The sequence below is a fragment of the Aulonocara stuartgranti genome (assembly GCF_965226115.1).
Source record: "Aulonocara stuartgranti genome assembly, chromosome: 23".
NCBI lineage: Eukaryota > Metazoa > Chordata > Actinopteri > Cichliformes > Cichlidae > Aulonocara > Aulonocara stuartgranti.
The window spans coordinates 12,108,572-12,121,946 of NC_138958.1; the positions used below are offsets into that span (position 1 = coordinate 12,108,572).

Below are 13,375 nucleotides of genomic sequence, written 5' to 3' on the forward strand. Positions count from 1 at the left end.
ATCTGGGGAAACTTGTGGTATTTACTGTTTGTAAAAGACAATAACAGAGAATGATTCATTCATTTGATATATTAACATTAGGCCATAGATGACCGTGGTTTGTTTTTCCACACAGGTACATGTTATATGAAACATAATTATTTTAATAGAAAGCTCATGCCAAAATAGAAATCTTTTTGATTTTTTGACAAGATGACTCTAAAGCCACTCAATCGAATTTTACCGGTAGAGCATGGACAAAAAAGACCCCATAAAATATTAGTGTATATATGGACATTTTTCTAAAAAGAAATCATTTTTTTAAACTGTACAACACTCCGCCCCCCCTAAAAAATACAGTTTTTTACGATGTACAATTAAGAAGAAGAAAATCGCTCCCAGGTGGGGTCTTTTATATTTTTAGTTTCATATCACGATCGTTTCTGATTTAAGATTAAGTGAAACTATCTTCACTTGAGCCTGTTATTGCCAACCACCGCCAGCAGATGGCAGCAAACACTGCCCCCCTCTTCTGTTCTTGTGTGTTTACTTATTACTAATAAATACAAAAAGCTGCACAGGGCAGATGACATATGGTTAAAATGAGCTTGTTCCTCGTTAAAAACAATGTACTGGAGGTGTTACCACAAACTGCATATGTCATCCACCCACCCATGAGATTTTTTTTTTCTTTTTGCATATCTCGTATCAACTTGCCAAAGCCAATCTCGCGCTATTTATCACGGGCTCTCCCTGTTGGTGTCAGGTCTGATGCTGCAGGCAGCTGCTTGCTTCCTGTATTAGCCACAGTCCTTTTCGCTGCTTGATAACCCCACACCCCGGACTGTATCGCGGACGGATTTACTTTTCGTACCCCGCCCTCTCGCTTAGGGAAACAAGCCGAGTCGGTGTCCCGGTGTAGCTGCCGGTAAAAGCGTGGCAGGCGGCCCCGTGTGCTGTGAGAGGCGGCTGCAGGTTCGGACTGAGAGGCGCAAGGCACGAGTTTGCAGGAGGTAGCGCTAGTTAGCAGGAGCAGCTAGGTGGCTAATGGCTAGCAGCAGCAGGTAGAAAACCAAGAAGAAGCTGAGTGACAGAAATGTCTACACCTCGAATTCTATAAGTCAGTTAAACCGAAGAAGCTGTCTGACTTTTAAAGAGCACATCGTGGTGATAGGTTTTACCAGATTAACTAAGTGACATGCTTCCGAAAGTGTACTAACTTAGCCTAACGTTAGCTAGCCAAGTTATACTAGAGCTGATCCTGTTGCTTTTTAATACTGACTTTCACACGAGGGAAAGGTTAGGCTAGCAGCAGCCCACTTCATTGCAGTTTTCTGCTTCTTTTTTAATTTTTTGCCTTTTTCGTTAATTTTATTTTTAAATTTTGGACAAAGTCGATTCGGGTTGTTATTGAAATGGGCCCCAAAAGAAAACCCGGTCCCCTTAATATTACGCCCATTGGAGAGGGACAGGCCACCTCCAACACCATTGATGCTGCATCTGAGTAAGTGCTGTGCCTTGTGATTAATTGTGTTAAACCACTGAATCGTGAATTGCTTTGTCCTTATACCGAGGTAATTGGCTGTTACTGGAGTTGCACAAGATTTCGTTCTGCACCACCGTACAAGGAGGTGCATATGTTAATTCTCACTCCGTTTAAGGAACTCTGCTAAACCAAATGCCACCTCCTTACAGAGCCAACCTCGAGGCCTTACAGAAGAAGCTGGGGGAGCTGGACCTGGATGAACAGCAGAGGAAACGGCTGGAAGCCTTTCTCACCCAGAAAGCCCAGGTTGGGGAGCTGAAGGATGAAGATTTCGAACCCATATGTGAGCTGGGTGCAGGAAACGGAGGGGTGGTCAACAAAGTCCGCCACAAACCCTCGGGCTTGGTCATGGCTCGGAAGGTGAAGAATGATTGTTTAACAGCTGTTCTCCAAGTGAAAGTAAAAAAAACTGCATTCCACTTCAAGTCTAAGATGTTATCAGTGCACCATGTCTGGAAACGCCTCTTTCTGGAGAAAGACAAGGGAACTGAAAATAATAAAACGGTTACAACAAAACGGTTAGTTTTGAAGTTCAGAAACAAAAATGTTTCAGGTAAATGTCAAAGATATGCCTGAGGTATTTTATTGGCAGCGCCTGAGCTGCATAGCTCAGCTTATCAAAGAGCGCCAACACATTTTTTTTCCATTGTGAAATGTTTTGTTTATATTACCTTCACTTTTTTTTTTTTTTTTTAACGACAAACCCTAATGGCATCCTTATCACAAGTATTATCTTATCTTGTGTGCTTTTACGAAAGATATTTGCCATTATGTTACACTTTTTTAAATTTCCTTTCACACTATCAAAGTGTAGTTTCATACACTAAATACTTATCTCTTAGTATCTATCTCTTTGTGGGTATATAAGAATGAATGTAGTAAGTTATCTAGACTTTATACAGATGTGGCAGCAGCAGTCTAAGCGAGCTCAGGCTTGAGGCCTGTGGATGTCAGTTGAACCTTTGTTGAAAGTTCTTCTAAACTGGAGACATTTCTCAGAGATTATGGTCCATGCGGACATAATGGTATTATGAAGCTGCTGCAGATCCATGATGTGAATCTCTGGTTTCACAACATTTCAAAGGTTCTTGACATCTGGTGGCTGTGGAGGCCATTTGACTGCAGTGAACGTACTGTTGTGTTCAAAAAAATAGTTTGATGTGATCGTTGTGACATTGCATTATCCTGCTAGAAGCAGCCATCAGAGGATGGTACACTGTGGCCATAGGATAGACAAGGTCAGCAGTTATAGTCATGTAGGCTGTGGTGTTTGAACAATGTTTATTTGGTACCAAGGGACTCAAAGTGTGTGAGGAAACTGTCCCCCACACCAGCAGCCTGGACCATTGATACAAGGCAGGATGGATCCGTGCTTTCATGTTGTTTACACCAAATGCAGAAATCAAGACTTATCAGATCAAGCCTTCTACTGTTCACATTTAGTGAGATGTGCAAGTTGTAGCCTCAGTTTCCTGTTCTTTGCTGACAGGAATGGTACCCGCTGTGGGTTTTTGTTGCTGTAGCCAATCTGCTTGAAGGTTCAAAGCAATGTGCAGTCAGAGATGTTCTTCTGCATACCTTGGTTGCAATGAGTGACTATTTGAGTTACTGTTGCCTTCCCATTGACTCAAAGCTCTACGGCCATTGCATCAGCAAGTATTTTTGCTCAGAACTGCTGCTGCTCACTGGATATTTTCTCCTTTTTTGGACCCTGGAGATGGTTGTGTGGGAGAATCCCATTAGATCAGCAGTTTCTAAAATACTCAGACCAGCCTGCCTGGCACCAACAACCATGTTCAGTCACTTTAATCACCTTTCATCCCCATTCTTATCGTCTGAACTTCAGCAGCTCGTTTTGACCACGAGTACATGCCTAAATGCACAGAGTTGCTGCCGTTTGTTGCTGATTAGCTATTTGTGTTTTAATGAGCAGTCGAGCAGGTGTGCCTAACAAAGTGCCACAAGTGTAAAAAGGGGACTTCAGGCGGTGTAACTGCATCGTCTGCATGCAACTTAAATTAAAACAGTATTTCGTTTCTGTGTTTTGTTTTTGTTTTGTTTTTTGTTTTTTTTCTCGTCAGTTGATCCACCTGGAAATCAAACCTGCCATCAGAAACCAGATTATCAGAGAACTGCAGGTCCTGCATGAATGCAACTCGCCCTATATTGTGGGCTTCTATGGCGCCTTCTACAGCGATGGAGAGATCAGCATCTGTATGGAGCACATGGTGAGAGACAAAGATTGTTAGCTGCAATTTCTTTGTGAGACTGGAATCGATTTTGCGAATCGCATCACCTGAGAATTCTTATGTTGTGCAACACACACGTTCCCACAGCTACAGGCAGTTTTGTCTGTCTTAACATGGGCTGTTTTGGTCTCTGCAGGATGGCGGATCCTTGGACCAGGTTCTTAAAGAAGCCAGAAGAATCCCAGAAGAAATCCTTGGAAAAGTTAGCATAGCTGTGCGTACACCGTTGATGTTTTACTTTGTTTGTTTGTTTTTTGTTTTGTGGCTTTAGGTGTTTATTTACAGGCTGTAAAATATGATTCGCTTCACAAGTCTTCTCACATGAACTGTGGACGATGTCAGGAGAGTCGGGCCTGATAAGTTTCTGAAATTGATAACGTGACACAGCAGGTCAACATCAGACACATTTTCACTCTGGTTTAGACGAGTTCGCTTCCTGATGTTTTGAGGCAGGAGGCTCTGCAGAATAATTTCTGCTTTCTTTTCTTAATCTCCAAAAATCAGAGCAGTCAGACTCTTTGGCAGCTGGTGGTTAAAGTGTACTTAATGTCGACTTTGTCGGTCATTCACGTTCTCACATCCCATCAGGTAATGTTTAGAAAGGTTTACGGCTGGAGGTGATGTGTGAAAATAATTCTGGACGCGAGGATTTTAAGGCGTTTCTGACCACAAAGCAGATTTTCTGAGAAGGTCATATCCTATTTATTACACAATTTTAAACATGTCCACTAGGGTAAAATGAAGAAATTCAAATATTTTATATCCAGAAGATCAAAGGAAAACTTTTACAGTTAACACTGAACTGTGATGTGAGATGCTCTGCACAGCACTTAAGGTTAAGAGATATTGACCGTAGTCACATATTGAGCTAAATGAATCCTGTGTCCACCTGTAATTGTGGACAGCATATGGATGTATGCTGGATGCTTAAATTTTGACCACAGAGCGACTTAATCCAACACCTTTTTCTTTTGAAATATAGTTGCTGTTCGAATTTGGCAGCAATATAAACAAAAGGGTTGTGCCTATTTTTGCATGTGTGCTGTTCTTTGTGGTTTTGCTTGTGGTTGTGATGTTGCTCAACTAGCTGTGTGTTGTCCAATAATGCATAAGTTGCATGCACAGTACAGTCCCGTGTGTGTGGACTCCTAGATTGTATGTCTGTAAACTGAATGTTTTGGGGGTTTTTTTTCTCCTTTACAGGTGTTGAGGGGATTGGCATATCTGCGAGAGAAGCACCAGATCATGCACAGAGGTAATGCTGTTCTTGAGTCCCGATAAATTACAGTTGTGCTCAAAATCTCATTTGGAACACTTTCAAATCTCTGCAGTATATTAAAGCCCAAATATGGAGTTTGTTTGTAACACAGTGATTTCATAGAGTTATTTGGGTTTGGATAAAATATAAAATATGTGGCACGTCAGCCTCATTTGATAATAGGTTATCAGTGTTTTTGTAGACACTTCTTAGAGACATCCGGTTGAGATTCAGATCATGGATTATAGTTTCTTAAACTATAAGATAAAGCTTTTTGGACATTAGGTCTGATCGGTATTTCCAGACGTCTGAACTTCGGTTAGTGTAACCACTTGAAATGCACCACATCCAGTCAACGGGCGCCAGTAGTATCTGTACTTCTTCATTCGAATTTGTATTAATTGTCTTCATTGCTCTCCCTTCACATGCATCAGCATCTTAAGAGCTTTAGCACACGTATGCACATACGGGACCAGCTATTTTTTGGGGGGGGGAAATAACAAGTTTCTCATCAAGGGAATTTGTAGAATAAACATTGTCCTCATGAAAACATTATTTGTATTCATTGAAATGACAGGTCACAGCATCTCAGGCAGGTTTTTCTCTGCACACAAGTGAGGACACATGGGTGTGCTGTTGTGAAAATTACTGAGAAAGGGAGCAGCAAGAAGTGCATCGTGCAGTGAAGTTTCAGTGCTACAGGGTCGGTGGTACTCCAGGACAGAGTTGTCTGTGAGCTCAGGCGGTAATTACAGCCTCTCAGATGTGATTATAGAGCAACCGCACCCTGTTGACCCCTCCCTCCACGTCTCCCTCCATCTTTCTCCCGCTCTTTCATGCCATTTCTTTCTCGGCTTCTCCTCACGTGTCCTTGGTCGGTGGGAGGGGGTCATACACCGCAGAGGACAGATTGCAGGGCTCAGTCCTACACCATTATTTTGCAGGATGTTTTTCAGCTATGAATTGGATATGTGGAGGACTGGGCTTGTTTACAACAGGGACTCAGCAAGAGCTGGGAGCTCTGTACATGCCACCCGTGGCCTGCACGGAAGACTGTAGTCCTGTTTTCAATATTTCTATGAAGCATGAACGATCTGTATTTGTGAGAAAGCGTTTTCTATCCATCGTGGAAAGCATAGGTTCATGGTATTGTCTCACATAAAAACTGGGATACAAACAATAGATGAACGTAAATGTTTTCCCTACATATATCACAGTATTCTTGTAGGAGGGACTCGCCAGAGAATCGCTTTAGTTGTTTTTATTGCTGCAAAGTGAAATTGTGAAGCGGACAGGCTGATCGGACAGCCTAGGTCAACTTGTGTGGACGAGCATGTATGGACTACAGTGCTATTGCACACATTTTGAATGAGAGACCTGAGTCACCAGTCTTCTGTGAGATAACGAGCTGTTATAGACTCATATGAATCTGAAAATCAGAATCCAGGAAAGGTTGTGATGGGGTAAAATGTGATGCCGTCATGCTTCTGAGTTCCAGAAGCTCGAGCATGTAAGAGAAATCCACAAGATTGTGGTCGCAAGTAGGGGGATGGATTGTGTTGCTTTCTTGGCTCATTCTGAATTGGAAGATACCAGGATGCCAACCTAAGTATGTCAAGTGTTGGTTGGCTTCTTTGGTTGAACCGATTTAACTTTGCCGTGGTCAGCTAACGTTATCTCAGGATGGCCGAACGTGAGATGAGCATTTGTGTTTGTAGTTTTCTCAGATTATTTTTAACGTTCGTAGGAAACTTTTTTTCTTCTTCTTTGTCCCATTCTACCACTAAAAGATTAAATTTCTATTTAGAGGTTACATCATAAACTATTGATATTTGGTGTCCCTCTTTTAATTATCACGCAAAATATCGAAATGCTGTGCTCTCACTTCACACATGTATAAGCACATAATGCTAGTTTCAGCGACATTAAAAGTCATGTCATTCTGTCAGTCAAACTTGGGTCAGATTTATGTTCCTTACAGCTTCAATTCTCCCCATGATGGAGAGAAAGAAACAGGCAAAACAAAATAAAAGCAGACATGATAGATGTGCCTTTTTGGGCATGTGCAGTTTTCACGAGAGCAAAGCAGAGAAAGGTGACCTGGGGCCCATTCAGACATCAAGCAAGGGGGGTTTACAAACACGTTCGCAAAGCTCTATAGAGTTCAGTGCAAAAAGTTTTAGGAAATTAAGATGTTTAAATGTGCAGCAGCTGCTGTAGCCGCCACATCTTAGAGACACAGAAATGCACAGGAAAAACATGTTATCACCATGTCTGCAACAGCCTGCAACAAACACACTGAAAAACTGTGCGTGTGTGTCAAGGAGTAATTATTCTATTTTTAAAGGTACAAGGTGGTCACACCAAGTATTCATTTGTTTTCCTTGTTCTCTGTACTTTGTATTTGAAGAAAAAAATGTTAATGGTATTATTTCTGAAAATGACAATTCCTAAATGTTTTGCACAGAAGCGTGCAAATCAGAACACCAGTATAGCAGTGTCTGCTGTTTCTTTAGGTATAATTTAGTAATAAATCTGTGCTTTCTCTTGCATACAGAAACTTGTAAGCCAAAGGAATGACAGATGAAACACAGTATGAAGAAGAGCCTCTTCTTTTAAATGTAATGCGCATTTGTTTTTGTCCATGTCCCCTCTGCCATGTAGACGTCAAGCCCTCCAACATACTGGTCAACTCTCGTGGGGAGATCAAGCTGTGCGACTTCGGTGTTAGCGGCCAGCTCATAGATTCCATGGCCAACTCCTTTGTTGGAACGCGCTCCTACATGTCGGTGAGTCAGCTCTGCGCGCCTGCGCCCCCACCCCTTTTCCTCTGGCCCTATCCCCACTTTCCTTCTCCACTCTTCTCACATGGCTCTTGTTCTCTGGTTCCACCCTCTGCCTTCCTTTCCTCTGGCCCTCCCTCACTCCCCTGCCAAGAACCACGGGCTGTACCCAGGAAGGGCTCTTTGGCAATGAGGGAGGCAACTGTGCTTGAGCTTTCTCGTCCTTTCCCCTCACTCTTAGATACCTGGTGGGTGCAGTGCCAAAAGCTGCTTGTGTGTCTAATCCTACTCCCAAAAAAGCACCTCTGGTGCAGAGAAGCTTGCCCTTTGATTGCAATTCCTAAAACACGCACACACCTGTCCTTGCTCACCCCTAAAACAGTCCAAAGTTGCTGTCCACTTCCTGCCAAACCCTCTTCTCTGTCCTCTTGCCCTAACCACACCCCACCTCTGCTTGCCATAACACCCCCCTCCTCTTCTCTTCCCACTTCTCTCCTCCACTTCCTGTGCCTTCGCCGCCCAGCCCTCTCTCCTGCTTGGCGTCTTGGCTTCACCGGCTCTGTGACGTAGTTATGTGTTTCTCAACAGCCGGAGAGACTGCAGGGCACTCATTACTCGGTTCAGTCTGACGTGTGGAGCATGGGTCTGTCTCTGGTAGAGCTGGCGATTGGCCGCTACCCCATCCCCCCACCAGACGCCAGAGAACTGGAGGCCATCTTTGGACGGGCCGTTGTGGATGGGGCTGAGGGAGAGCCTCACGTCAACATGCAGAGGCCTAGACCACCCGGAAGGCCTATAAGTGGTATGAAGGGCAATAGCACACACACGTGCCTATAAATTTATGCAGATTACTTGACATTAGATTAGATTTGTGCTCATATTATGCCTTGTGGGTTTTCTCCTCCCTTTAGTGTCTTGTTTACGGTTTTGTGTATGCAAAAGATTTGTGAAGTCTGCAATGAAGGGAGTTATACTCTCCCAAAAGCAAACATTGCTCCTAACCTTACCGAGGCCAGTGTGTAACACTTTTCCATAATGCTTGACTAGCAGCTACTCTGGCGTGGCCTCGTGCAGTGTATGAGTGGATGCCTCACAGCGAACTCTGAAATATCTCAACCAAATTTTCTGTTGTTGGCTTTAAGAACAAACATTAGTCTTTATGCACTCCTAGCATCTGAGGAACTGGAAGCCTAGCGGGTAAGGGTTTGTTTGTTTTTTGTTGTTGTTGTTTGACAATCCTGTCCTCACAGCAGTGGAAAAGTTGGCATGTTAATTGGCAGCCAAAACTGCCAATTAACATGCCAACTTTGACTCTACTTTGACTGTATGCTCAGAGCTGACTCACAGGTCACAGCTATGTCAAAATCATAATGCAATGGACAATCAGAAAATGTGGAAATTTGAAGATGGTGACTTTTGACAGGGTGAGGGTTAGCCTTTTGTGCAACTGGGCTGTCTATGTTCACACTTCCAATGGTATACATGTTTTTAACAAAACCCCCACGGTACATTCATAATTCAGCAACAGTAATGCATGAAATCGTTTTCATGCATTAACCTGTCTGGCATCCACAGGAGAATAGAGCAATCACATTCTGGTTGTGTGGTCCAACTTTGTAATTTTGAACAAAGCCAAAAAAATCTTTATTGATCCTCATGGGGAAACATAATCTCTGCACTTAACTAGCCTCTAGCCTTGCTGAAGAGCTTTACATGACAGTTGAGTCGTCCAGTAGAGATGACTGGGCTCACAGTACCTAAATTTAATTTTTTAAAAAATAAAAGAGAAATGGTTATGTGCAAACTTGAACTTTACATCACAATTCCCCAAATACACATGCAGACTTCAGGAATGATTACTCAGCCCTGGTGTCAGCTGTTGGTGTCTGCAACAGACTATAATGGCTGCCTTAAAGAGACAAGAGCTCATACAGAGCTTTTGGCAGCACGAGAGCTGCTGTGTTGTTGTACAGTTTGAGAAAATGCACAGTAAAATTAAAACTAAAGCATTTAAATGTATTCTAAAGAAGACTAACCAGAGATTGTGTCTGTTTCTTTTCCCACAGGATCTGGGATGGACAGCAGACCTGCCATGGCCATCTTTGAACTTTTGGACTACATTGTCAATGAGGTCTGAGCAATGTCTGTTTTTTCCACAGTATGAACAAACACTCACATCTTTCCTCAGTCAGTGTATAATCTTTAACTCTTGCTTCCTCCTCAGCCACCCCCCAAACTGCCGCTTGGTGTCTTCACCAGTGACTTCCAGGACTTTGTGACAAAATGGTGAGCACCGAATGTGACGTTTGTCTTTCTTTTCTCAGCTCATGAAGAATTATGAAAGGAAGCTATTCAGAAAACTTTGACATTTCCAAATTGCTTCACACACCTGTTGCAAGAGTTGTTTGTAATTAAATGCATGCATGTAGTTTTTGTGCTTGTGCAGGTTTGAGGTGGTTAGGAAACAAGTCAGCACCACACTCTGATAAAGATCCCGTCTGGACTAGTGATAAAAATAACGTTTTTGCCATAATAGTTCAGAATAGTATCTACTGTTCTTTACCTTTTTAAAAAGTCTATGAATACAGAGATATTGTTTCAGATAATTGTTGCACATGTTTCTACATCAGTCTTGTCTAAAGTCTATACTGCACTGCGGCTGATGTCAAAACTACTAAAGAACATGCGTGCATACATGGTAAACTCGTGTTTTAAGGTGAACTCTGAAACAGAACAAGGCCTTCTAGCATCTAACCCTCTGCATATACATGGTGAACGACATGCATGCAAAGGATATTTTACTTATGTTTAACATATTTATCTCATTTTTGTCTGCAGTTTGATTAAAAACCCAGCCGAGAGAGCGGATCTGAAGATGCTCATGGTGGGCACCCTAATATTTATTATAATTTTATTATTTTTAATTTGATACTTAACCCATCTGTTTTTTGTTTAGTTTTTCTGATAACAATAAAAACTGAAGTTTCATTTTTCCTTAGAGTCACACATTCATCAAGCGATCAGAAGTGGAGGAAGTGGACTTTGCCGGCTGGTTGTGCAAAACCATGGGCCTCAACCAGCCCAGCACTCCCACCCGCGGCGCCGAGTGACCGGGCTCCCACGCTGCCCTGCCACGTCTCGGGACCTCTGTGCGTACACGTGCATATCCTGTACGTGTACACACAGAAGCTCTCACAAATATTGGCACTTTTTTCTTGTTGCTATAGCTTCAAACAGTTTTTGTTCCCCCTCCCCAGTTATTTCTTCACCAGCAGCAGGGCCCATTGAGTCATTGTACTGTAAGACCACAGCTTCACCTTGACAGTGTCGAGAGCAGCCACAGCTCATTTTTCCACACTGCTACAGAGGATGTAAAGCACTGAAGGGCTGCCAGTGTGTCAGCTAAATTTGCTTTGACAAACTTATTTTGTATTGTCAGATATTCTGTATTAACCTTTTCTATGGCAATGGGTGATGGCACATGGGACTGTATTTTATTAAATAACCTGCTGTAGAGATTTGGTGGAAATCGTAGGAAAATCAAAGCATATTATCTACTTGCAAACTCGCGATTGCTTTTATTGAAGGTAAATGCAGCTACTTTAATTAGAATCATAAATGCTAAAAGGTTCTGTTGCAATTACCTGCAATATAATAATCGAGTTTGAGAGTAGAATCCAGGGCAAATGAGCGTGTAAGGAGTCATTTTCACTTTTTTGGCAAATGAACAATGTCACAAACCAAAGAGGGTACTCACAACTACTACTTTTTTTTTCCTGATGGCTGATCTTTTTCTTGTGTGCAGATTCATGAACAGTATGAAACTGTAATTTGAATGTTCTCATTTTCTTAGTCAGTGATCTAAGTGTTGATTGACATCATTTCTTCAGCATTTATTTCAATTTGCATCCCACACTCGGTCTCACATGGGAGGACACACATGCCGTTATATGCCAAAATGTGTTTGACATTGAGGAAACAAAAATGTATTCATGGGACAATATAGCATGGTTTATTATCTTCTAATACTGTTTGTGTATTTGGTTTCCCAACTCATGATGGGGATGATTAGGTGGTGTTTTTATCAGAATCCTGAATCTGCAATGTTTAAGAGATTTCAATCATGTTGGCTTTATTTGACATTTTCTTTCTATGTTGTCTGTCTGTACTTTCCCCCTGAGGTGTATATATTTTCACCGTACCGCTACATGTGGCGCTCTGAGCTTTCTCCTTGGATGCAGCCAACCCGGAGGCTCGCTCTTGAAAGATTTCGGTTGAATTATTGCTAAAATGCTTTTCCTTGTGATTAAACCCAGTTAATTTTGTTAAAAGTACAACCTGACTTCAAGTGGGACATCAGACTTCTCAAGTCGTACAAAGGGTCTGACCGAGCATTGTAACCCAGGTCAGTATTGGTGGTGGTTTTACTTACTATCCTGCTGTCTTGCTAGAGCTCTTGTATCCTCTGCTTATGGCTGCCCTTTCTTATCCCCTCCCCCACCCCCCAAAAAATGTGCATTTGTAAAGAGCAAAATGGATGCATTGTCACCTGTATGTGTACAAAGCTATATACAAAAATTACAGTACTATTTTGCAGTCTTAATACACAAATCCTTGATTTATGTAAATGACAAGAGTCATTTTATTATAATATAAAATGTGTTGGGTATGGATATAATGTATTAAAAAAAAAAAGTTTAAAATAAAACCTATTTGTGAATGTACTGCAACATTTCCTTGTCATTTATAGCAGACATTAAAGTCCGCATTATGCATCCACACTAGCTGGCCACTTCTTTAGGTACACATTGCTAATCCTGAGTTGGACCTTTTTTAAATTTCACACATGCCTTAAATAAAGAAATGACAAATTCTCATCATGGGTTAGATTATGGGATATATTTACATGATGGTGTCATTCAGTTCCTGTAGTCGTGTTCTACTGATTCCCAAAAGTGCTTTAATGACTCGGTACCTTGTGACCCAACTGTGTTGGGATTTTTAACATGGTGTGTTATCCTGCTGGAAGCAGCCAAGATGAATATACTGAACATGGATGGCAACAACAGTCAGTCAGGCTGTAGCGTTTCAGCGTGGCTCAAAGTGTGCCAGGTCATGACCCCCGCCTCCCCCACACACACATTTACACCAGCAGCAGCAGCCTAAACTGTAAACGGCAGGATTCTGACTTTACCATCCAAATGTTGCAGCAGAAATCCACACTTATCACAACAGGCAATATTTTCCACTCTTTTGTTGCCTAATTTTTGTCAGTTGTATCCTCAGTTTCCTGTTCTCAGCTGACAAGAGTGGCACCCAGTGTGGTCTTCTGCTGCTCTAGCACTGCTAAGTTTTGTGTTCACAGATTGCTCTTCTGCACACCTTGGAAATTAGTTAGTTTTATTTTCTTATAAGCTTAAGTAGTCAGGCCTATCTCCTCTGACGTCAAAAAAGGTGTTTTCACCCAGATAACCACTGCTCACTGGATATTTTCTCTTTTTCAGACAGTTCTCTGCAAATGGTGGTTGTGTGGGAAAACGCAGTAAATCAACAATTTCTA

General features: G+C 42.1%; 1 protein-coding gene across 1 annotated transcript; it reads left to right on the forward strand.

Annotated features, from left to right (window-relative positions):
* Positions 1-621: 621 nt before the first annotated feature.
* On the forward strand, positions 622-12,539 carry map2k2a (mitogen-activated protein kinase kinase 2a). The gene is made up of 11 exons (XM_082524047.1): positions 622-1,483; positions 1,675-1,885; positions 3,607-3,753; positions 3,911-3,988; positions 4,978-5,029; positions 7,697-7,821; positions 8,404-8,617; positions 9,882-9,946; positions 10,040-10,101; positions 10,654-10,699; positions 10,815-12,539. The coding sequence occupies exons 1-11, from the start codon at positions 1,395-1,397 to the stop codon at positions 10,923-10,925; spliced, it is 1,200 nt and encodes a 399-aa protein (XP_082380173.1). The 5' UTR covers positions 622-1,394; the 3' UTR covers positions 10,926-12,539.
* The last annotated feature ends 836 nt before the right edge of the window (positions 12,540-13,375 follow it).

Excerpts from the sequence above, each read along its gene's own strand:
- map2k2a (XM_082524047.1), top strand. The coding sequence starts at position 1,395 with ATGGGCCCCAAAAGAAAACCCGGTCCCCTTAATATTACGCCCATTGGA. Across the intron at positions 1,484-1,674 it reads ACCATTGATGCTGCATCTGA|AGCCAACCTCGAGGCCTTAC; the intron begins GTAAGTGCTGTG and ends ACCTCCTTACAG. Across the intron at positions 10,700-10,814 it reads CGGATCTGAAGATGCTCATG|AGTCACACATTCATCAAGCG; the intron begins GTGGGCACCCTA and ends ATTTTTCCTTAG.